At 54.4% G+C, this 25,294-nt stretch overlaps 1 protein-coding gene across 2 annotated transcripts in view; it reads right to left on the reverse strand.

The window, feature by feature from the left end:
• Nucleotides 1-1,387: 1,387 nt before the first annotated feature.
• The window catches only part of KIF1C (kinesin family member 1C), a 35,206-nt gene continuing 11,299 nt past the window's right edge, over nt 1,388-25,294 (reverse strand). The window contains exons 4-21 of one of the 2 annotated variants that reach the window (XM_073560589.1): nt 25,011-25,190; nt 18,860-18,925; nt 18,597-18,775; nt 18,015-18,126; nt 17,859-17,936; nt 14,717-14,782; nt 14,394-14,469; nt 14,222-14,300; nt 13,972-14,102; nt 13,602-13,893; nt 11,580-11,655; nt 11,413-11,492; nt 6,278-6,372; nt 6,062-6,145; nt 5,412-5,595; nt 4,298-4,370; nt 3,635-4,222; nt 1,388-2,832 (exon numbers count right to left, since the gene is read on the reverse strand). In XM_073560589.1, coding sequence (XP_073416690.1) covers nt 2,134-2,832; nt 3,635-4,222; nt 4,298-4,370; nt 5,412-5,595; nt 6,062-6,145; nt 6,278-6,372; nt 11,413-11,492; nt 11,580-11,655; nt 13,602-13,893; nt 13,972-14,102; nt 14,222-14,300; nt 14,394-14,469; nt 14,717-14,782; nt 17,859-17,936; nt 18,015-18,126; nt 18,597-18,775; nt 18,860-18,925; nt 25,011-25,190 — 3,138 coding nt within the window. In that variant the 3' untranslated portion in view covers nt 1,388-2,133. Of the gene's footprint in view, nt 2,833-3,634; nt 4,223-4,297; nt 4,371-5,411; nt 5,596-6,061; nt 6,146-6,277; nt 6,373-11,412; nt 11,493-11,579; nt 11,656-13,601; nt 14,103-14,221; nt 14,301-14,393; nt 14,470-14,716; nt 14,783-17,858; nt 17,937-18,014; nt 18,127-18,596; nt 18,776-18,859; nt 18,926-25,010; nt 25,191-25,294 lie in introns of both variants that reach the window. The other variant, XM_073560588.1, reaches the window with a different exon arrangement.

Genomic DNA, 25,294 nt, shown 5'->3' on the forward strand with positions numbered 1-25,294 from the left:
AAGTGCTAATACAGTGGCCTAAGGGCCGCCCCATGCTCTCCCCCACCGCTATATGCATCTTCAGGATGCAGACAGATGAGAAGAAATTGGTGGAAGACAGGACCGTCGGCTCCATCTTCCACCAATCTGCGTGTGAAATAGACACGATGACACAATTTCATTGCGCTGCTGCTGAGACTCAGTGCACAGGAGACAGGAGCAAAGCGCCGGGACACGGGAGCGAGAGGTGTGCGTGTTGTTTTTCTCCATGTGTATGGGATAGTTATATGGACATAGGAGTCTATGTGGGGGGCTCACGCTGGATATATGGAGGCTATATATATGGAGGATATGTGGGAGCTCACACTGTATATGAGGCTATGTTGGGGGCTCAGACTGTATATATGGAGGCTATGTGGGGGCTTACGCTGTAGATAGAGGATGTGGGGGGGCTGACGCAGTATATTTGGAGGATATGTGGGGAGGACTCACGCTGTATATATGGAGGCTATGTGGGAGGTCACCCTGTGTATAGGAGGCTTATTTGATGGTTCAGTGTGTATAGAGGCTATGTGGCGGCTCATACTGTATATAGGGGACTGTCAACATCCTTAATTCTGCTCCATATTAAAGGATAAAATTACTATTAATTGTAATTAATGTTATTAACATTGAGCAGAATTTCCGCCCATTGGGTCAGCCTCCACAACCGTCACAGTCTGTCATGTGGCCCCTCGGGAAAGTTATTTGCCCACCCCTGCTCCTGGCTATGCTGCAGGGAACTCCCGAATCCAGCTATTCCTTCCTATGCCACAGTCCGGTGAATCCTGCTGCTCCCGGCGGTGCGGAATCAGGCTACAAACCAAGTTCTGCTGCAGGTTCCTCTTGGCATTAAGTCTCTGCTGTTCCTGCTCCTCGAGGATCTATGTGCTGATCACTGCCGCTCACTCCGGCCTACTGTTTGGAGAATCCACCTCCCCAGGAGGGACCGTAACATCTCCCATCTTCCTACAAAGCACATTCTCCTCCTCCACCACTGGTTCGCCACAAGCTGCATCATGGGCTTCAGCAAATATCTTCATCAATATGGTCTTGACGTTTCTAGCTGTCGTCTCGGTGCCATTGTAGGGGAGTTCATTATAAGGGGCTGATCAAAATAAATTAACTTGGTGACCCCTTCATTGATTTTTGGACAAAGTTTTACCAAACCCTCCAGCATCAGCTCATCAGGCAGTGCTAGATGTGAAGACATGAGGACATGTCCGATTCCTGGGCAGAGTCATCAGTGCTTCACCTGTCCGCCTCTCCTGCCTTCGGTTTCTCCTAGAGACCCTACCACCGTCCGTACCGCACTTTTCACACCTCCCATTACTCGCGCTCCCTTTTCGGAGTAATCACAAGACACCGGTGACGCCGCCGTGCAGCATTGGGCAGTTTATTTCTGCACTCAGGTTACAGCCCACAGTATCTATACGACTACAGGTTACGGCAGTGTCCGCCGTGCCGCCCGGCCGTGCTGTGTACACACTCCACCCCCGTACACACAGGATAAATAGCTTTATGTATCGACCTCAAGTAGTGGCGGGAAGTGCAAGGCTACGTGCGGCTTTAGTGTCAACAGGAAGCAAAGGATTCTGGGGAAACTATGGGGGGTAGAACTTCTGCACTAGTGTTACTGGTTGCATCCGCCGCCTCCTCGACAGCACCGGACGCCAGACATCCAGACCCCCCCCCCCCAATATCAGACAAGGCAACGATAGAGGGGCGATCACCACCCACAGCACAGACCGTGGGAAAACTTCATATCAGCCATGGTAACAGTGCAAGCCGAGATATATATACACCGCCGTGTCCTCATCCACCCCTATATACAGATACCACCTGTACACAGGATGACAGTGATTGTATGGATGCGGGGGAGGGGCGGCACGCTCCCCTCGTAGCAGCGATCTCCTTCTCAGACAAAAAAAATCAATAAAACCAGAAAGAAAAGGAAAAAAGAAACAAAAACATAAAATATGGTAAAAACCCATGAAAAGTTCCAGGTGCGAGTTCTCCGCTCTGTCCGTGGCAGGTGACACGTTTCGTTCCCACCGTCCCTTGCATCCCGCCTTCTCCTCTTCCTTCGCTACAACATGCTCAGACCTTCCGTCTTCATACTGGGGTTTCCTGGTCACTGAGGTCAGGGGCAGAGTTCTGACGACGCATGCGTGGGGGTGCGGTGTAGGGGTGGTACTTGTAGGGGCGCTCCTGCGGGGAGGAGGAGTGACGCTTTGTTGCCTGCATCCCGCCATCGCCTTCTCTGCCTTGTGATCTCCTCCGTGGCGGCTGCTCACCGTTCTGACGGCTGTGCCGATTATTGGAGCGCTGGCCTCGGCTGGATCCTCCGTCCAGAGAGTTCCTCCTCTGCTGGCACTCTCCCTCCTGCCGCCGGGGCACATGACGCCTTCCACCGTCGTCCTCCCCATCGTCCCGCCTCTCCTCTGACCACGGATTGGTCAACTCTTCTACCACGTAGGTGGCCCCCGGAGCCCATGAGAACCGATGCTGTGGACTGCTCTTAAAGGGGAAGCGCAGCTTGCAGTCCAGTGGTGGGATGAACTTGCCGGTGCCGAGGGGGCGGCGGAGGCAGCGGTTCACCTGCTGCTGCTGAAGGTTGTGAATTCGGGTTTGTTCTTGTTTCATCCAACGCATCCGTCCCCGGCGAAACGTGGCGTCGTCTTCCAACAGCTGTGACACGCGCTGGCCCTTTGGAGAATGGTCGGGAGAGGCTTCCCCGCGGCTGCCGGTCACTGCCTCCTCGTCATTGGAGCACCAGGCGAAAGGAGGCTCGTCATCATCAGCCGCGTCGTCCTGAGAGGAGGAACAAAGGAGAATGTTACAGGGGACAGAAACAAGGAGCGACATCAGGTCTAATGCACCAGTCACAGCCAGAGCTGCAGCGACATCAGGTCTAATGCACCAATCACAGCCAGAGCTGCAGCGTCGTCAGGTCTAGTGCACCAATCACAGTCAGAGCTGCAGCGCCGTCAGGTCTAATGCACCAATCACAGCCAGAGCTGCAGCGCTGTCAGGTCTAATGCACCAATCACAGCCAGAGCTGCAGCAACATCAGGTCTAATGCACCAATCACAGCCAGAGCTGCAGCGCCGTCATGTCTAATGCACCAATCACAGCCAGAGCTGCAGCGACATCAGGTCTCATGCACCAATCACAGTCAGAGCTGCAGCAACATCAGGTCTCATGCACAAATCACAGCCAGAGCTGCAGCGACGTCAGGTTTAATGCATCAGTCACAGCCAGAGCTGCAGCGACATCAGGTCTAATGCCCCAGTCACAGCCAGAGCTGCAGCGACATCAGGCCTAATGCATCAGTCACAGTCAGAGCTGCAACAACATCATGTCTAATACACCAGTCAGAGCTGCAGCCACATCAGGTCTAACGCTCCAGTCACAGCCAGAGCTGCAGCCACATCAGGTCTAACGCACCAGTCAGAGCCAGTGCTGCAGCGACGTCACATCTACTGTATCTGAGCTCCCACAATGCACTGCTGAAGATGTAGCATTTTACAGAAAACCAGCAGAATTGTGCATGCAGCTCTGGAGGAGATAGTGGGGTGAGGGAGCTGGGATGCGATCAGCAGCAGTTCCTCACCTGTGTGACGGGCATCACCCGCTCCATCTTCATCATGCGATCTCTCAGCGCCCGGATCTCCTCGTCCTTCATGTTGTTCTGCAGTTTCACCTCCTGCAGGATGTCGGTCAGTTTGTCTATGTGCGCCTTCAGGTCCTGAACGCCCCCCTTGCCTCCATCGTCCTCTTCGCCCACCCCCACGGTGTCCCACACATCCCGTGCCACGGCCTTCCACCACTCCTTCTCGTTGGCGTCCCTCTGGCCGTAGGTGCGGCTCAGCTCCTTCATCTTGATGACGGACATGGCCTCGATCTCCTGCTTGCTGTGCTTGAAGTCGTTCAGGGCCACCTCGTAGCAGATTTCCTTCACCGCCTGCATCTTCAGATCCGCCAGTGTCAGCCACCGCGGATCCTTGCCCAGCCGGCGCCGCTGAGGGATCTGGTACACTTTGATAGGTTCCCGTCTCTTGCCGCTGCTCGGGAGGCCGCAGCGCCGCACGATGCTCTGCACACGGCCCGGCGGGACCTTCTCCCGCAGAGAGGTAATGAGACGCCAGCTTTCTTCACACGAGCGCTTGTCAGAGTCATCTCCGCTGTCCGAATCACCATACTGCAGGGAAAGGACGGAATGGGTTAACAACCACGGTCCAATATGGCTGACACCCAGTGGAAGAAAGACACTAACCAGTCGCTGCTGCTCCAGGGTCAGGTCCGCTTCTTCCTTCTCCCTCTTGTACTGGAACTCCAGGTCCTGCAGTCTGGAGGGAAGCAGCCGCCATTAATGCCATCAGTGATGGAGCAGCTGTACCAGCCATCTGTGATGGAGCACCCGCCACCGGAGCAGCTGTACCAGCCATCTGTGACGGAGCGCCCGCCACCGGAGCAGCCGTACCAGCCATCTGTGACGGAGCGCCCGCCACCGGAGCAGCCGTACCAGCCATCTGTGATGGAGCGCCCGCCACCGGAGCAGCCGTACCAGCCATCTGTGACGGAGCACCCGCTACCGGAGCAGCTGTACCAGCCATCTGTGATGGAGCACCCGCCACCGGAGCAGCTGTACCAGCCATCTGTGATGGAGCACCCGCCACCGGAGCAGCTGTACCAGCCATCTGTGATGGAGCACCCGCCACCGGAGAAGCCGTACCAGCCATCTGTGATTGAGCACCCGCCACCGGAGAAGCCGTACCAGCCACCGGAGCAGCTGTACCAGCCATCTGTGACGCAGCGCCCGCCACCGGAGCACCCGTACCAGCCATCTGTGACGGAGCACCCTCCACCGGAGAAGCCGTACCAGCCATCTGTGATTGAGCACCCGCCACCGGAGAAGCCGTACCAGCCACCGGAGCAGCTGTACCAGCCATCTGTGACGGAGCACCTGCCACCGGAGCAGCTGTACCAGCCATCCGTGATGGAGCACCCGCACCGGAGCAGCTGTACCAGCCATCCGTGATGGAGCACCCGCCACTGGAGCAGCAGCTGTACCAGCCATCCGTGAAGGAGCAACCGCCACCGGATCAGCAGCTGTACCAGCCATCCGTGATGGAGCAACCGCCACCGGAGCAGCACCTGTACCAGCCATCTGTGATGGAGCACCCGCCAATGGAGCAGCAGCTGTACCAGCCTTCCGTGATGGAGCACCCGCCACTGGAGCAGCTGTACCAGCCATCTCTGGAACATCCCACGCTGGAGAAGCTGTACGTGTCCTCGATGACAGAGCGCCTACCAGCTGGAGCAGCTGTACCAGCCTTTGGTGATATAGCATCTCCCCGCTGGAGCAGCTGTACCAGCACCACACTCACCTCTTCTCCATCTCGAGCTTAATATCAATGCCCTGCTTCTCAAGCAGCTCCCGCTGTGCAAAGTTCCAGTCTACGGGTTCAGCCTGGTTCTCCACCGCCGCGCTGCTCCGCTCTCGCTCCAGCCGCGCCTGCTCCGGGTGGTTAAAGCGGAAGACGTGGTTCTTCCCCATAACTATTCTGTTACCTGAAGAAAGAAGGGCATTCACACGCGGCCACCGGGGGTCAGTCACACGCGGCCACCGGGGGTCAGTCACACGCGGCCACCGGGGGTCAGTCACACGCGGCCACCGGGGGTCAGTCACACGCGGCCACCGGGGGTCAGTCACACGCGGCCACCGGGGGTCAGTCACACGCGGCCACCGGGGGTCAGTCACACGCGGCCACCAGGGGTCAGTCACACGCGGCCACCAGGGGTCAGTCACACGCGGCCACCAGGGGTCAGTCACACGCGGCCACCAGGGGTCAGTCACACGCGGCCACCAGGGGTCAGTCACACGCGGCCACCAGGGGTCAGTCACACGCGGCCACCAGGGGTCAGTCACACGCGGCCACCAGGGGTCAGTCACACGCGGCCCACTCCCTCAGGGGTCAGAAACCTTGGCACACGTCCAGTTACTATCAGCCCCATGTTGAGCATCCTGTTTACTGACCTGACTTCAGCACCAGCGGCTCCGTCACTTGCTTCCCGTTCACATAGGTGTCCGCTCCTTCACACGTTTCTAATGTGACAATCACTACGGCAATACGAGAGAGGTGTGAATAGCGCAGTCCCATACAAGGTTTACCCCCGTATACACTACCAGCCCTGCACAGTTGGGCCATCAATCCACGCCCTCCGCCCGCGCACCGTCCCATTATCTCCACACCTTCTCCGTTCTCCTTGGTCTTGCAGTGGAAGAGGCAGTGCTGCTCCTTAATGAACTGACCGCTCAACCGGATGTCAACATCCACCTGACCGACCCTGAGGAAGAGACGGCGAGAGTGAGGGAAAGAGACAGACGAAGAAAGGCAGCCAGAGTCCAACAGCTGAGGAAGAGACGGCGAGAGCGAGGGAAAGAGACCAACGAAGAAAAGCAACGAGAGTCCAACAACTAAGCAAGAGACGGCGAGAGTGCGGGAAAGAGACAGACAAAGGAAGGCAGCGAGAGTCCAACAGCTAAGGAAGAGACGGCGAGAGTGAGGGAAAGAGACAGACAAAGGAAGGCAGCGAGAGTCCAACAGCTGAGGAAGAGACGGCGAGAGCGAGGGAAAGAGACCAACAAAGAAAAGCAACGAGAGTCCAACAACTAAGCAAGAGACGGCGAGAGTGAGGGGAAGAGACAGACAAAGGAAGGCAGCGAGAGTCCAACAGCTAAGGAAGAGACGGCGAGAGCGAGGGAAAGAGACAGACAAAGGAAGGCAGCGAGAGTCCAACAGCTGAGGAAGAGACGGCGAGAGCGAGGGAAAGAGACAGACAAAGGAAGGCAGCGAGAGTCCAACAGCTGAGGAAGAGACGGCGAGAGCGAGGGAAAGAGAGACAAAGGAAGGCAGCGAGAGTCCAACAACTAAGCAAGAGACGGCGAGTGAGGGAAAGAGACAGTCAAAGGAAGGCAGCGAGAGTCCAACAACTAAGCAAGAGACGGCGAGAGTGAGGGAAAGAGACAGACAAAGGAAGGCAGCAAGAGTCCAACAGCTAAGGAAGAGACGGCGAGAGCGAGGGAAAGAGACAGACAAAGGAAGGCAGCGAGAGTCCAACAGCTGAGGAAGAGACGGCGAGAGCGAGGGAAAGAGACGAAGGCAGCGAGAGTCCAACAACTAAGCAAGAGACGGCAAGAGTGAGGGAAAGAGACAGTCAAAGGAAGGCAGCGAGAGTCCAACAACTAAGCAAGAGACGGCGAGAGTGAGGGAAAGAGACAGACAAAGGAAGGCAGCGAGAGTCCAACAGCTGAGGAAGAGACGGCGAGAGCGAGGGAAAGAGACCAACAAAGAAAAGCAACGAGAGTCCAACAACTAAGCAAGAGACGGCGAGAGTGAGGGGAAGAGACAGACAAAGGAAGGCAGCGAGAGTCCAACAGCTAAGGAAGAGACGGCGAGAGCGAGGGAAAGAGACAGACAAAGGAAGGCAGCGAGAGTCCAACAGCTGAGGAAGAGACGGCGAGAGCGAGGGAAAGAGACAGACAAAGGAAGGCAGCGAGAGTCCAACAACTAAGCAAGAGACGGCGAGTGAGGGAAAGAGACAGTCAAAGGAAGGCAGCGAGAGTCCAACAACTAAGCAAGAGACGGCGAGAGTGAGGGAAAGAGACAGACAAAGGAAGGCAGCAAGAGTCCAACAGCTAAGGAAGAGACGGCGAGAGCGAGGGAAAGAGACAGACAAAGGAAGGCAGCGAGAGTCCAACAACTAAGCAAGAGACGGCGAGAGTGAGGGAAAGAGACAGACAAAGGAAGGCAGCGAGAGTCCAACAACTAAGCAAGAGACGGCGAGAGTGAGGGAAAGAGACAGACAAAGGAAGGCAGCAAGAGTCCAACAGCTAAGGAAGAGACGGCGAGAGCGAGGGAAAGAGACAGACAAAGGAAGGCAGCGAGAGTCCAACAGCTGAGGAAGAGACGGCGAGAGCGAGGGAAAGAGACGAAGGCAGCGAGAGTCCAACAACTAAGCAAGAGACGGCAAGAGTGAGGGAAAGAGACAGACAAAGGAAGGCAGCGAGAGTCCAACAACTAAGCAAGAGACGGCGAGAGTGAGGGAAAGAGACAGACAAAGGAAGGCAGCGAGAGTCCAACAGCTAAGGAAGAGACGGCGAGAGCGAGGGAAAGAGACCAACGAAGAAAGGCAACGAGAGTCCAACAGCTGAGGAAGAGACGGCGAGAGCGAGGGAAAGAGACAGACTAAGGAAGGCAGAGAGAGTCCAACAACTAAGGAAGAGACGGCGAGAGTGAGGGAAAGAGACAAAGGAAGGCAGCGAGAGTCCAACAGCTAAGGAAGACTGTGAGAGTGAGGGAAAGAGTCAGACGAAGAAAGGCAACGAGAGTCCAACAGCTGAGGAGAAACGCCGAGAGCGAGGGAAAGAGACAGACGAAGAAAGGCAGTGAGAGTCCAACAGCTGAGGAAGAGACGGCGAGAGTGAGGGAAAGAGTCAGACGAAGAAAGGCAACGAGAGTCCAACAGCTGAGGAGAAACGCCGAGAGCGAGGGAAAGAGACAGACGAAGAAAGGCAGTGAGAGTCCAACAGCTGAGGAAGAGACGGCGAGAGCGAGGGAAAGAGACAGACAAAGGAAAGCAGCGAGGGTCCAACAGCTGAGGAGAAACGGCGAGAGTGAGGAAAAGAGACAGACGAAGAAAGGCAGCGAGACTCCAACAGCTGAGGAAGAGACGGCGAGAGCGAGGGAAAGAGACCAACGAAGAAAGGCAACAAGAGTCCAACAGCTGAGGAAGAGACGGCGAGAGCGAGGGAAAGAGACAGACAAAGGAAAGCAGCGAGGGTCCAACAGCTGAGGAGAAACTGCGAGAGTGAGGAAAAGAGACAGATGAAGAAAGGCAGCGAGACTCCAACAGCTGAGGAAGAGACGGCGAGAGCGAGGGAAAGAGACAGACGAAGAAAGGCAACGAGAGTCCAACAGCTGAGGAAGAGATGGCGAGAGCGAGGGTCCAATAGCTGAGGAAGAGACGGCGAGAGTGAGGGAAAGAGACAGACGAAGAAAGGCAATGAGAGTCCAACAGCTGAGGAAGAGATGGCGAGAGTGAGGGAAAGAGACAGACGAAGAAAGACAGCGAGAGTCCAACAGCTGAGGAAGAGACGGCGAGAGTGAGGGAAAGAGACCAACGAAGAAAGGCAACGAGAGTCCAACAGCTGAGGAAGAGACGGCGAGAGCGAGGGAAAGAGACAGACGAAGGAAGGCAGAGAGAGTCCAACAACTAAGGAAGAGACAGCGAGAGTGAGGGAAAGAGACAGACAAAGGAAGGCAGCGAGAGTCCAACAGCTAAGGAAGACTGCGAGAGTGAGGGAAAGACAGACGAAGAAAGGCAACGAGAGTCCAACAGCTGAGGAGAAACGGCGAGAGCGAGGGAAAGAGACTGACGAAGAAAGGCAGTGAGAGTCCAAAAGCTGAGGAAGAGATGGCAAGAGCGAGAGAAAGAGACAGATGAAGAAAGGCAACGAGAGTCCAACAGCTGAGGAAGAGATGGCGAGAGTGAGGGAAAGAGACAGACGAAGAAAGACAGCGAGAGTCCAACAGCTGAGGAAGAGATGGCGAGAGCGAGGGTCCAATAGCTGAGGAAGAGACGGCGAGAGTGAGGGAAAGAGACAGACGAAGAAAGGCAATGAGAGTCCAACAGCTGAGGAAGAGATGGCGAGAGTGAGGGAAAGAGACAGACGAAGAAAGACAGCGAGAGTCCAACAGCTGAGGAAGAGATGGCGAGAGTGAGGGAAAGAGACAGACGAAGAAAGACAGCGAGAGTCCAACAGCTGAGGAAGAGACGGCGAGAGTGAGGGAGAGAGACAGACAAAGGAAGGCAGCAAGAGTCCAACAGCTAAGGAAGAGACGGCGAGAGCGAGGGAAAGAGACCAACGAAGAAAGGCAACGAGAGTCCAACAGCTGAGGAAGAGACGGCGAGAGCGAGGGAAAGAGACAGACGAAGGAAGGCAGAGAGAGTCCAACAACTAAGGAAGAGACGGCGAGAGTGAGGGGAAGAGACAGACAAAGGAAGGCAGCGAGAGTCCAACAGCTAAGGAAGACTGCGAGAGTGAGGGAAAGAGACAGACGAAGAAAGGCAACGAGAGTCCAACAGCTGAGGAGAAACGGCGAGAGCGAGGGAAAGAGACTGACAAAGAAAGGCAGTGAGAGTCCAAAAGCTGAGGAAGAGACGGCATGAGCGAGAGAGACAGACGAAGAAAGGCAACGAGAGTCCAACAGCTGAGGAAGAGATGGCGAGAGTGAGGGAAAGAGACCAACGAAGAAAGGCAGCGAGAGTCCAACAGCTGAGGAGAAACGGCGAGAGCGAGGGAAAGAGACAGACGAAGAAAAGCAGTGAGAGTCCAACAGCTGAGGAAGAGACGGCGAGAGTGAGGGGAAGAGACGGCGAGAGTGAGGGAAAGAGAGTCCAACAGCTGAGGAAGAGATGGCGAGAGCGAGGGAAAGAGACAGATGAAGAAAGGCAGCGAGAGTCCAACAGCTGAGGAGAAACGGCGAGAGCGAGGGAAAGAGACAGACGAAGAAAAGCAGTGAGAGTCCAACAGCTGAGGAAGAGACGGCGAGAGTGAGGGGAAGAGACGGCGAGAGTGAGGGAAAGAGACAGACGAAGAAAGGCAACAAGAGTCCCACAGCTGAGGAAGAGACGGCGAGAGTGAGGGAAAGAGACAGACAAAGGAAAGCAGCGAGGGTCCAACAGCTGAGGAGAAACGGCGAGAGTGAGGAAAAGAGACAGACGAAGAAAGGCAGCGAGGGTCCAATAGCTGAGGAAGAGACGGCGAGAGTGACGGAAAGAGACAGACGAAGAAAGGCAATGAGAGTCCAACAGCTGAGGAAGAGATGGCGAGAGTGAGGTAAAGAGACAGACGAAGGAAGACAGCGAGAGTCCAACAGCTGAGGAAGAGACGGCGAGAGTGAGGGAAAGAGACCAACGAAGGAAGGCAGCGAGAGTCCAATAGCTGAGGAAGAGACAGCGAGAGCGAGGGAAAGAGACAGACGAAGGAAGGCAGCGAGATTCCGACCTAGACAAGGAGGAGACTAATGTCACGAGAGGTGGTGAGTTCTCCTTCAATGGAAGTCTTCAGACAGAGGCTGGACAGACGTCTGTCTGAGATGGTTTAGTGACTCCTGCATTGAGCAGGGGGTTGGGACCCGATGACCCTGGAGGTCCCGATGACCCTGGAGGTCCCGATGACCCTGGAGGTCCCTTCCAACTCTAACATTCTAGGATTCTAATGCGAAGGTGAACGGCTGGGGCTGCAGTACCAGGTTTAGCAATGTGTGCGGAGGAGCTGGTGGAGGAGGGAGGCGGTTGGCTGCAGCGCCGCGGGGACATTACCGTGTGACGCCCTCCTTTATGTGGTAAAGGAGGCACTCAGACATCAGGGGGTCTTCATTCAGATTCACCAGGTGCGGGATCTGCGCACAAAAACACAGCAGAGGGGTCACATTACGACTGTAGGCAGCAGCAACCAATGTCGGGCTGCAGGCACAGACCCCACTTACCGTTTTTGGAGAGAAGACTCCCACGGTGCCACCATCTTCTCTTAGAGCCACGCCAATCTCCGCCAAAAGCGACTCCCTAATAAGACGAAGTGAGGATTATACCGATTTACCATCATCGTCTGCCAGCTGCCCGCCCCCTGCTCACATCACACACCGCCAGCTGCCCGGCCCCTGCTCACATCGCACACCGCCAGCTGCCCGGCCCCTGCTCACATCGCACCCCGCCAGCTGCCCGGCCCCTGCTCACATCACACACCGCCAGCTGCCCGCCCCCTGCTCACATCACACACCGCCAGCTGCCCGCCCCCTGCTCACATCACACACCGCCAGCTGCCCGCCCCCTGCTCACATCACACACCGCCAGCTGCCCGCCCCCTGCTCACATCACACACCGCCAGCTGCCCGCCCCCTGCTCACATCACACACCGCCAGCTGCCCGCCCCCTGCTCACATCACACACCGCCAGCTGCCCGCCCCCTGCTCACATCACACACCGCCAGCTCCCCGCCCCCTGCTCACATCACACACCGCCAGCTCCCCGCCCCCTGCTCACATCACACACCGCCAGCTACACGCCCCCTGCTCACATCACACACCGCCAGCTGCCCGGCCCCTGCTCACATCACACACCGCCAGCTGCCCGGCCCCTGCTCACATCACACACCGCCAGCTGCCCGCCCCCTGCTCACATCACACACCGCCAGCTGCCCGCCCCCTGCTCACATCACACACCGCCAGCTGCCCGCCCCCTGCTCACATCACACACCGCCAGCTCTCCGCCCCCTGCTCGCATCACACACCGCCAGCTGCCCGCCCCCTGCTCGCATCACACACCGCCAGCTCCCCGCCCCCTGCTCGCATCACACACCGCCAGCTCCCCGCCCCCTGCTCGCATCACACACCGCCAGCTGCCCGCCCCCTGCTCGCATCACACACCGCCAGCTACACGCCCCCTGCTCCCATCACACACCGCCAGCTGCCCGCCCCCTGCTCACATCACACACCGCCAGCTGCCCGCCCCCTGCTCACATCACACACCGCCAGCTGCCCGCCCCCTGCTCACATCACACACCGCCAGCTGCCCGCCCCCTGCTCACATCACACACCGCCAGCTGCCCGCCCCCTGCTCACATCACACACCGCCAGCTGCCCGCCCCCTGCTCACATCACACACCGCCAGCTCTCCGCCCCCTGCTCACATCACACACCGCCAGCTGCCCGCCCCCTGCTCACATCACACACCGCCAGCTGCCCGCCCCCTGCTCACATCACACACCGCCAGCTGCCCGCCCCCTGCTCACATCACACACCGCCAGCTGCCCGCCCCCTGCTCACATCACACACCGCCAGCTGCCCGCCCCCTGCTCACATCACACACCGCCAGCTGCCCGCCCCCTGCTCACATCACACACCGCCAGCTGCCCGCCCCCTGCTCACACACACCGCCAGCTGCCCGCCCCCTGCTCACATCACACACCGCCAGCTGCCCGCCCCCTGCTCACATCACACACCGCCAGCTGCCCGCCCCCTGCTCACATCACACACCGCCAGCTGCCCGCCCCCTGCTCACATCACACACCGCCAGCTGCCCGCCCCCTGCTCACATCACACACCGCCAGCTGCCCGCCCCCTGCTCACATCACACACCGCCAGCTGCCCGCCCCCTGCTCACATCACACACCGCCAGCTGCCCGCCCCCTGCTCACATCACACACCGCCAGCTGCCCGCCCCCTGCTCACATCACACACCATCAGCTGCCCGCCCCCTGCTCACATCACACACCGCCAGCTGCCCGCCCCCTGCTCACATCTCACACCGCCAGCTGCCCGCCCCCTGCTCACATCTCACACCGCCAGCTGCCCGCCCCCTGCTCACATCACACACCGTCAGCTGCCCGCCCCCTGCTCACATCGCACACCGCCAGCTGCCCGGCCCCTGCTCATGCCCGCTCCCTGCTCACATCACACACCGCCAGCTGACCGCCCCCTGCTCACATCACACACCATCAGCTGCCCGCCCACCTCTCCATCCGTATGGCCTCGGTCTTGCGCAGCTTCTCCTCCCAGGTCTCGTTCAGTTCCGCGATGATCTTCTCCGTCTCCTGCAGCCGCTCCATGGCCTCTTCTGTACAGATCGAGACTTCATCCTCGGCCTCGTTGAAGGCCTGCAGCTGACCGTTCATGGCAGGGGGCGACATGGGAGGAGGAGGAGGAGGGGGGGGAGGGGAACCCGGCTCGGATGGTAACGATGGGACACATGCGGAGAATTGTAGAGGGGCGCCGGGTACAGATATTCCATCCTCTAGGGTCAGATCTATGTAAGTAAAGGGGATGTGTAGTAATGGAGGCAGACTAGGAGGCGCTACAGACCCCACGTGGCCCCCAGACTCACCCGCTAGACCCTGGCTGTACAGGAGCTGCCGTAGCCGCGCCACCTCCTCTTTCAGCTCCCTGATTAACTTGGCGTTGGGGTCCTCATTAATGATGGCGTTACATTTTATCTGCTTGGCGCGGTCAGCGTACCTGGTGAACACCAAAGAAAGTGCAGGTGGTCACCTCCATGTGCACACAGAGCTGCATTCACTACCCTGCATGCTTCAGAGCTGACATCTCCCAGCATGCCCTGCACCACCAACACTTACCGGAGTGTGCTCAACGTCTCCTCGTAGTTTATATCGGCCGGGCTGAGGGCCGCGATCATCGCTGTACGGGAGTTCCCACCTGCAGGACAGACTCATCACTATGAGCCCAGGGCCCTATGACAACCCTTTAGGCCACACCGCCTGAGGCGCAGCTCCACGTCTCCACACTCACCCAGGTTCTCCTTCAGCAGCCAGGTCAGGGCAGAGTCCCGGTAAGGGATAAAATCAGATTTCTTCTTCTTCGATTGCTGACAACACAAGATTAGTGGCAGCGGTTATGGCGGACGTACCGTGCGGTGGAGAACCCGCCCCCTAGTGGTGACATCACAAGCTGCATACTTACATGTTACGGTACATCTCCCGCTATGTGACGCGCAGCATTAGAGAGAGACAGAGGTGAGATATGGAGACCCCAATAATCCCTAACATATCACCGACACGGCCCGCAGATTATAACAGCACTGGAGCGTAATAAGCTGCACAATGAGCACTCACCATCTCTGCCAGAGCCGAGATCACCTTCCCCAGCGTGGTCAGCGACTTGTTAATGTTCGCTCCTTCCTGCAACATAAAGTCTGGTGAGACGGGGGGGATGTGCGACTACCCCCTGCTGGAGAGAAGCAGTATGACAGCTCTACAGTCAGGAGAGACGGGGGATGTGCGACTACCCCCTGCTGGAGAGAAGCAGTATGACAGCTCTACAGTCAGGTGAGATAGGGATGTGCGACTACCCCCTGCTGGAGAGAAGCAGTATGACAGCTCTATAGTCAGGTGAGATGGGGGGGGGATGTGTGACTACCCCCTGCGGGAGAGAAGCAGTATGACAGCTCTACAGTCAGGTGAGATGGGGGATGTGCGACTTCCCCCTGCTGGAGAGAAGCAGTATGACAGCTCTACAGTCAGGTGAGATGGGGGATGTGCGACTACCCCCTGCTGGAGAGAAGCAGTATGACAGCTCTACAGTCAGGAAAGATGGGTATGTGCGACTACCCCCTGCTGGAGAGAAGCAGTATCACAGCTCTACAGTCAGGTGAGATGGGGGATGTGCGACTACCCCCTGCTGGAGAGCAGTATGACAGCTCTACAGTCAGGTGAGATGAGGGGTGTGCGACTACTCCCTGCTGGAGATAAGCAGTATGACAGCTCTACAGTCGGGTGGGAATGTACAACTCCTCCTGCTGGAAAGCAGCAGTATGAAAGCTCTACAGTCGGATGAGATGAGAGGTGTAGGAATCCTCCTGCTGGAGAGAAGCAGTATGACAGCTCTACAATCAGGTGAGATGGGGGATGTGTGACTACCCCCTGCTGGAGAGAAGTGTCACGATAATGTAAATATGATGTATAGTTTTCCTTATTAACACACCTTTCTGGAATTTTCAATTCGCACACCGAGCTCTGAATACATCCATGGCTGTAGACTCATGCTTCCCTTCCCCCCTGTCATCTCCCTCACTCACCCACCCCGAAAGGTGTTAATTAGCAGAGAGAATCATAGAATGGTAGAGTTGGAAGGGACCTCCTGGGCCATCTGGTCCAACCCCCTGCTCAAAGCAGGATTCGCTAAATCATCCCAGTCAGATGTCTGTCTAGCCTCTGTGTGAAGACTTCCATTGAAGGAGAACTCACCACATCTCGTGGCAGCCTGTTCCACTCATTGATCACTCTGTCAAAAAGTTTTTCCAAATATTTAATCTGTGTCTCCTCCCATTCAGTTTCATCCCATTGCTTCTAGTCTTTCCTTGTGCATATGAGAATAAAGTTGATCCTTCTACAATGTGACAGCCCTTTAGATATTTGTAGACAGCTATTAAGTCTCCTCTCAGTCTTCTCTTCTGCAAGCTAAACATTCCCAAATCCTGCAACCTTTCCTCATAAGACAGGGTTTGCAGACCGGTCACCATTCTGGTCGCTCTTTTCTGAACTTGCTCCAGTTTGTTGATGTCTTTTTTAAAATGTGGTGCCCAAAACTGGACACAGTATTCCAGATGAGGTCTGACCAAAGAGGAGTAGAGGGAAATAATGACTTCACGTGATCTAGACTGTATGCTTCTGTTAATACATCCTAGAATTGCATGTGCCTTTTTTGCTGCTGCATCACACTGAACTTCTTAGTCTCCAACATGCGCTCTGTAGCTAAAATGGATGGGCTTTAGAATCTAACCATTAGGCCATAACTCAACACCAGTTTATGTTATAAATAGGAAAATTACATATTTGGGACCGGCAATGTTTAAGATACGCTACAGCACCTTTTTCTAGGGTCCAGCGCCAGCAGAATCCGAGAAATGGATTTCTCCTGAACCGAGTGGAATAGCTACGCCATGTTTGGAGTTGATCGGACCTAATTCCAAAACAAGATGAGTGGTGGTTCTGCCGTTATTCTGCTAGGTTCTCCGTCCTAGTAATGCAGCTAAGAAGTTTTAGCAAGTCTTAAATCCTCTGGCAGAAAGGGGAGGGTGACCGTAACTCAGCCCCTTTAGTGATGTCACAAGCCCAGAGGACTAAGTTACTGTCAGTCAGGCTGGAGCTAGTTTTGCCTGGGGACGCTGAGATATAGGAAGCCGGTGATGCACTGGGATGTATCACCCCTCCCCAGAACCACATGGCCTGCTTCAAATGATCTAAGCAAAATGTGAGTGTTTCTCTTTTAATCCCTGTTATCTTGTAATTGTCTTGTACATACTTTAATTGTCTCATATTGTAATGTCTGTTTATACCTTCTGTAAACACTGCCTACCTTTTTTGTAAAATATAAAATTACTACTGTAGTTCAGTTTCTCCTTGCTCTATATCGAATTTGCACGTTCTTCAAAGTGAATTACGCTACTAATTTGGGTTGGCTTCGGACCCCTCTATTGAGGAATCGGAGCTGGTGACAGCGAAGTGTGTTCTGGGCTACTTGGGTAACGCTGGCAGTGACGGAAAGGGTTTTATAAGCTTATCGTCTGGCTGCGGCTAGGAGCAGTTATAATTCCCTCGCTGCAGCGTCCCTAATAGCCAGTCCACATTGAAGCAGGCCCATCGGGTGACCAATTATCCTAAGTGCAGTTCCCTGACTGACCTGAGGGTAAGAGGGGCACCGGAGAGCTGCAAGGTCCAAAGCGGAACCGAAAGGTGGGATATACATAAATCCAGGCAGTTCATGGCATATTGTTGGCAGTGGTGGGATAACTAAATAAGCCCCCCTGCAGTAAATTGATAGGTCCATAGACTAGCTTGCTGTTTTCATCACAATTGGTGGCAGCAGTGGGATAATTAGGATAAGCCCCCCCCTGCGAATGTGATAGCCGTGTGCCGGCCATGTGAAGGTTTTTCGTGACAAGAAGTATGATAGCTCTGCAGTCGGGTGAGATGGAGGGTGTAGGGCTCCCCCTTGCTGGAGGGAAGCAGTATGACAGCTGAGGGGCAGCTCCACAGTCACGTGAGATGGACCATGGTGCGACTCCCCCTGATGGAGGGCAGCAGTATGACAGCGAAGGGATAGGTCCAGTTAGGTGAGATGGAGGATGTAAGACTCCCCCTGCTGGAGGGCAGCAGTGTGACAGCGAAGGGAAAGGTCCAGTCAGGTGAGATGGAGGATGTATGACTCCCCCTGATGGAGGGAGGCAGTATGAGAGCGGAGGGGCCGATCACTCACCTTCAGACGGGTTCCTTTGGCTCCAGAAGAATCCGCTCTCTCACTTCCAGCTAAATCCACCAGGCTGATCTTGCTGACCTGCGTAACAAAGAGGGAGAAGTTCCAGTGATCAGTGTCTCCAAGCAGCCGAGAAGTCGTCCCGTGTCCGCTGCTCACCTTCTCCGTGTCCAGGTTGGTCATTTCATCGTGTCTCTTCTGGGTGAAGACGATGGTGAAGACGGCGTGTGATCGGCTGCTGGTCTCATTCATATTGGTGGCAGCAACCGTCCTGTGGAAACACAATATGAGGGAGGTGGTCAGACCAAGTAGAGAAATGTGGGGTGGGGGGCAGCGGTTGGAGAGACAGGGGAGCAAGTGGAGAAACGCAGGGTGGGGGGAGCGGTCGAAGGCGGGGGGATCAAGGAGAGAAACACGGGGTGGGAGGAGCGGTCCGAGCAATCAGACGCGGGGTGGGAGGAGCGGTCTTGAGCAATCAGAGAGAAGCGGGGTGGGAGGAGCGGTCTTGAGCAATCAGAGAGACGAGGGGTGCGAGGAGTGGTCAGAGCAAGCAGAGAGAGGCGAGGGAAGGAGAAGCGGTCGGGATGAGCGGCGAGACGTGGTGAGAAGCGGTAGGAGAAACGATGGGTGTGAGGAGTGGGCAGGCGGAGAAGTGGGGTGGGAGTAGTGGTTGGAGCGAGCAGGGGGGGTAGGGGAGTGAGCAGAGAAGCGGGAGGTGAGGGATCCTCCCCTAGACATTACCTGGCCTTGTTCCCACAGTCCATGAGGTCGGCGATGTCATTGTAGGAGGTGACGGCCAGCTTGGACAGATCCTCCACGTACGGGCCCAGGATCGGATGCTCCCGCACTCTTAAGTTACCTTTGCTTTTTGGGCGCAGCAGATCCCGGACTCGTTCACAATAAATCTCCATGTAACTCACCTGGAGGGAGTAAGAGAGTGAAGTAATGTAACATATACACTATATACGCCCCCAGCTATACACTGTACACGCGACATCCATTACCTCCACGGAGCAGGACAGATGAGGACTTTTATTCTCAGATATTCTGGTAAATAAATCTTCACATAACTGCAAACAGAGAAGAAAACGTTCAGGGTCAGGAGCGACATCACGTCCTCACGAGGAGTGTTCCTGTCCTACCGTCGGTTACACCGTCTTCAGCACTGAGCTCACAGCACCGGGAAGGAGAAAGATGGAGATCACCGGACGCAGGAATCTCAGTGTAGAGGAGAGTAAGATTAAACGGAACCTGTGATATCATTTGTAGCATCTAAACTGACCCCAGTGCCCTTGCACGGTGTGGGCCGGGCAGCCGCCCCTTGCACGGTGTGGGCCGGGCAGCCGCCCCTTGCACGGTGTGGGCCGGGCAGCCGCCCCTTGCACGGTGTGGGCCGGGGAGCCGCCCCTTGCACGGTGTGGGCCGGGGAGCCGCCCCTTGCACGGTGTGGGCCGGGGAGCCGCCCCTTGCACGGTGTGGGCCGGGGAGCCGCCCCTTGCACGGTGTGGGCCGGGGAGCCGCCCCTTGCACGGTGTGGGCCGGGGAGCCGCCCCTTGCACGGTGTGGGCCGGGGAGCCGCCCCTTGCACGGTGTGGGCAGTCTAGGCATCTGCAAGACTTCTGCCCTCAGGGTCAATTGAGGAGTGAGTGACCCTACACCAAATCGGCCTATCAATTATTTACAGCCAAATACAATGGAGGAAGAGGTTCCACCCCTACAAATTGACTTGCCTAATGGCTCAGAAACCCATGTTCAACCATTAGGGGTTTATGGGGTGCAGGCTACAGCCACGGCGTTCCACTAATCCTCAAAGAAAACACTAAGTGAAGAAGCAGAGCTGAAGTCAAAAATGGAGCAGCTTGGCCTTCAACTTCCCCATACAATAAAGATGAGGCAGTCAACACCAAAATGCTGATGGATTGTCCAGACAGGAGCCATGAGTTATGTCGGCCATGTCTACGTGTACTTGACAAGCGACCTGTTGCGGTCACTAGTCTGTACACTACTTGAGGGGGGAAGAGGTTGCAACAGAGAGTCACCCCCAGTTTGTACACATGGACCAGACTGTAATCAGGCTTACATTTACATTCCTTGTCCTGTATCTGGTGGGGTCATATGGGTCTTTGTTCTCTCTGCAGGGGGCATTTCCAATACACAAACTTGTAGACAGACTGCAGACAGGGTTTCTGGAACGTTCTTAATCCTTGGAGCTATGATTAAGGGGGGTGGGTGTGAGTATCTCTGCCCAACAAGGGGGCTGACCCCAAGAGAGCTAGGGTCGTGCTGAATAGCAAGGACCTGGGGATTACAGCAAGGACCTGGGATTACCATTGAATTATCTGGAGGCCAATGGAAGAGTATCCCAAAATCAAGGGTAGAACTGGACTTTGGGCTCAAGCAATGTGTGGGGGGCCTGCCTGCAGATATTGTCCTAGGAAATGATGTGGGAGAGTTACAATGTCGATTTGTGGGTGCAGGAAGCAGAGCTTAAGTCAAAGAGGATGTAAAATGGAGCTCGACCTTCAACCCTACAACTAAGGTTAGGGTTGGGGTTAAGGTTGCGTTAGGGTTGGGGTTAAGGCTGTGTTAGGGTGGGGGATAAGGTTGGGGTTAAGGTTATGTTAGGGCTTTTTCAAAAGGCTAGTGTTGCGCGCAAGTGCTCGCTACTTGAGTCTGCATTGGGTGCTCGGGTATGCATGGAGTATTGCACAGAGCTCTTTTGGGTGTCTAAGAGCCACAAAACATGCAAAATAGGGACTTTAGCATGTCATTAGAGCACCTGCGATATTTGAAGCACACCAGAGCACCCGATGCCAACTGGACTAGCAAGCACTTGCACTCAACACTAATGAAGACATTTTCAATATGACGACCTAATGTCATCAAATTTTGTGTTGTACCTGTGGATTCAAAATGTTCACTATGCCCCTGGATAAAATCCTTGAGGGGTGTAGTTTCCAAAATGGGGTCACTTATGGGGGGTTTCCACTGTTTAGGCACATCAGGGGCTCTCCAAACTCAACATGGCATCCGCTAGCTATTCCAGCAAATTTTACATTCAAAAATTCAAACAGTGCTCCTTCCCCTCTGAGCCCTGCCGTGCGCCCAAACAGTAGACTTCCCCCACAAGTAAGGTCTCTCTGTACTCAGGAGAAATTGCACAACAAATTTTGGAGTCCATTTAATCTTGTTACCCTAGTGAAAATAACAAAGTCTGGGTCTAAATTAAATTTTTTGAGAAAAAAATTCAATGTTCCATTTTTCCTTCCACATTGCTTCAGTTCCAGTGAAGCACCTGAAGGGTTAATAAACCTCTTGAAAGTGGTTTTGAGCACCTTGAGGGGTGCAGTATTTAGAATGGTGTCACTTTTGGGTATTTTCTACCAGAGAGATCCCGCAAAATCACTTCAAATATATTGTGGTCCCTAAAAAAAAATTGTTTTTGAAAATTTTGTTGGAAAAATGAGAAAATCTCTGGTCGATTTTAACCCTTATAACTTCCAAACAAACAAAAAAAATATATATTTTTCAAAAATTGTGCTGATGTAAAGTAGACATGTGGGGAATGTTACGTAGTATCTATTTTGTGTGACCGAGCTCTCTGATTTAAGGGCATACAAATTAAAATTTAAAATAAAATTTTTTTAAATTTTTGCAAAATTTCCTTTTTTTTCATGAATATGAATATATCAACAAAATGTTCCCACTAACATGAAGGACAATAGGTCAGGAGAAAACAATGTCAGAATCACCGGGATCCCTGGAAGCTCCAGAGCCATCACCTCATAAAGGGACGGGGGTCAGAAGTGTAAGAACTGGCTCAGTCATTAAGGGTTAAAAATCAGACCGTGCTAGGACAGATGAGGTCATGATAAACACGATCTCCACCGCTCCCAAATACATGTGTAGTCACACATCTGTGAGACATCCACTGAGACACGTCATAGAAAACAGGAATAGGATGCTCAACCCTGCACGAGACGCCAACATGTAACCAACACCAATGGTTGGCACAGAAGGATCATGTGTATGTGGGGAGGGAGCCAGCGCGTATCGCCACTGTGGCTTCATCAGGGGTAAGTATAGTGACGAGCGGCTCCCACGCGTGCGCACTGAAGCTGTGTGTAGTGCCCAGCGTCACTGACTGTGGGCGGCCAGAGTCAATCGTCACTGCACAAGCGCGGCCCTGCGATACACACTGAGCAGGGGTATTATCCCATCCTACCCCTACACCACACGATGTCATCACCTCCATATCCAGGGGATAATCCCATCCTACCCCTATACCACACGATGTCATCACCTCCATACCCGGGGGATAATCCCATCCTACATACCACACGATGTCATCACCTCCATACCCGGGGGATAATCCCATCCTACATACCACACGATGTCATCACCTCCATACCCGGGGGATAATCCCATCCTACCCCTATACCACACGATGTCATCACCTCCATACCCGGGGGATAATCCCATCCTACATACCACATGATGTCATCACCTCCATACCTGGGGGATAATCCCATACTACCCCTGTACCACATGATGTCATCACCTCCATACCCGGGGATAATCCCATCCTACCCCTATACCACATGATGTCATCACCTCCATACCCGGGGATAATCCCATCCTACCCCTATACCACATGATGTCATCACCTCCATACCCGGGGGATAATCCCATCCTACATACCACACGATGTCATCACCTCCATACCCGGGGGATAATCCCATCCTACCCCTATACCACATGATGTCATCACCTCCATACCCGGGGGATAATCCCATACTACTCCCCTGCACCACACAATGTCATCACCTCCATACCTGGGGGATAATCCCATACTACCCCTGTACCACATGATGTCATCACCTCCATACCCGGGGATAATCCCATCCTACCCCTATACCACATGATGTCATCACCTCCATACCCGGGGGATAATCCCATACTACTCCCCTGCACCACACAATGTCATCACCTCCATACCTGGGGGATAATCCCATACTACCCCTATACCACATGATATCATCACCTCCATACCTGGGGGATAATCCCATACTACCCCTATACCACATGATATCATCACCTCCATACCTGGGGGATAATCCCATACTACCCCTATACCACATGATATCATCACCTCCATACCCGGGGGATAATCCCATACTACCCCTATACCACATGATGTCATCACCTCCATACATGGGGGATAATCCCATACTACCCCTATACCACATGATATCATCACCTCCATACCCGGGGGATAATCCCATCCTACCCCTATACCACATGATGTCATCACCTCCATACCTGGGGGATAATCCCATACTACCCCTATACCACATGATGTCATCACCTCCATACCTGGGGGATAATCCCATACTAACCCTATACCACACGATGTCATCATCTCCATACCCGGGGGATAATCCGATCCTACCCCTATACCACATGATGTCATCACCTCCATACCCGGGGGATAATCCCATCCTACCCCTATACCACATGATGTCATCACCTCCATACCCGGGGGATAATCCCATCCTACCCCTGTACCACACAATGTCATCACCTCCATACCTGGGGGATAATCCCATCCTACCCCTATACCACATGATATCATCACCTCCATACCCGGTGGATAATCCCATACTACCCCTGTACCACATGATGTCATCACCTCCATACCTGGGGGATAATCCCATCCTACCCCTATACCACATGATGTCATCACCTCCATACCTGGGGGATAATCCCATACTACCCCTATACCACATGATATCATCATCTCCATACCCGGGGGATAATCCCATACTACCCCTATACCTCATGATATCATCACCTCCATACCTGGGGGATAATCCCATACTACCCCTATATCACATGATATCACCTCCATACCTGGGGGATAATCCCATCCTACCCCTATACCACATGATATCATCATCTCCATACCCGGGGGATAATCCCATACTACCCCTATATCACATGATATCATCACCTCCATACCTGGGGGATAATCCCATCCTACCCCTATACCACATGATGTCATCACCTCCATACCCGGGGGATAATCCCATCCTACCCCTATACCACATGATGTCATCACCTCCATACCTGGGGGATAATCCCATCCTACCCCTATACCACATGATATCATCATCTCCATACCCGGTGGATAATCCCATACTACCCCTGTACCACATGATGTCATCACCTCCATACCTGGGGGATAATCCCATACTACCCCTATACCACATGATGATATCATCTCCATACCCGGGGGATAATCCCATCCTACCCCTATACCACATGATATCATCATCTCCATACCCGGGGGATAATCCCATACTACCCCTATACCACATGATATCATCACCTCCATACCCGGGGGATAATCCCATACTACCCCTATACCACATGATGCTATCATCTCCATACCTGGGGGATAATCCCATACTAACCCTATATCACATGATATCATCACCTCCATACCCGGGGGATAATCCCATACTACCCCTATACCACATGATGATATCATCTCCATACCCGGTGGATAATCCCATCCTACCCCTATATCACATGATATCATCACCTCCATACCCGGGGGATAATCCCATACTACCCCTATACCACATGATGATATCATCTCCATACCCGGGGGATAATCCCATACTACCCCTATACCACATGATATCATCACCTCCATACCCGGGGGATAATCCCATAATACCCCTATACCACATGATATCATCACCTCCATACCCGGTGGATAATCCCATCCTACCCCTATACCACATGATATCATCACCTCCATACCTGGGGGATAATCCCATACTACCCCTATACCACACGATGTCATCATCTCCATACCCGGTGGATAATCCCATCCTACCCCTATACCACATGATATCATCACCTCCATACCCGGGGGATAATCCCATAATACCCCTATACCACATGATATCATCACCTCCATACCCGGTGGATAATCCCATCCTACCCCTATACCACATGATGATATCACCTCCATACCCGGTGGATAATCCCATCCTACCCCTATACTACATGATGTTATCACCTCCATACCTGGGGGATAATCCCATACTACCCCTATACCACACGATGCCATCACCTCCATACCTGGGGGATAATCCCATGTTGCTCGGGCTCCGGTTTTCCCATCATGGTGTAGGACTTCCCAGCCCCTGTCTGTCCATAGGCGAATATGCAGACATTATATCCTTCGAATGCGTGCAGCAGCATCTCCTCCCCGATGTCTTTGTACACTTTGCGCTGAGATGCAAAATTTGGGTCTTCTTCCTGCGTGAAGGAGGGCGAGGACCATTACTACACAGCAGACACGTGGTCTCACTCCACAACGCACCGCCTGTGCCCAGTGACGGATCCCCCGACGCGCGCCTCAC

The sequence above is a fragment of the Dendrobates tinctorius genome, unplaced genomic scaffold, assembly GCF_039654945.1.
Source record: "Dendrobates tinctorius isolate UK_male_01 unplaced genomic scaffold, ASM3965494v1 ptg000298l, whole genome shotgun sequence".
Taxonomy (NCBI): Eukaryota; Metazoa; Chordata; class Amphibia; order Anura; family Dendrobatidae; genus Dendrobates; species Dendrobates tinctorius.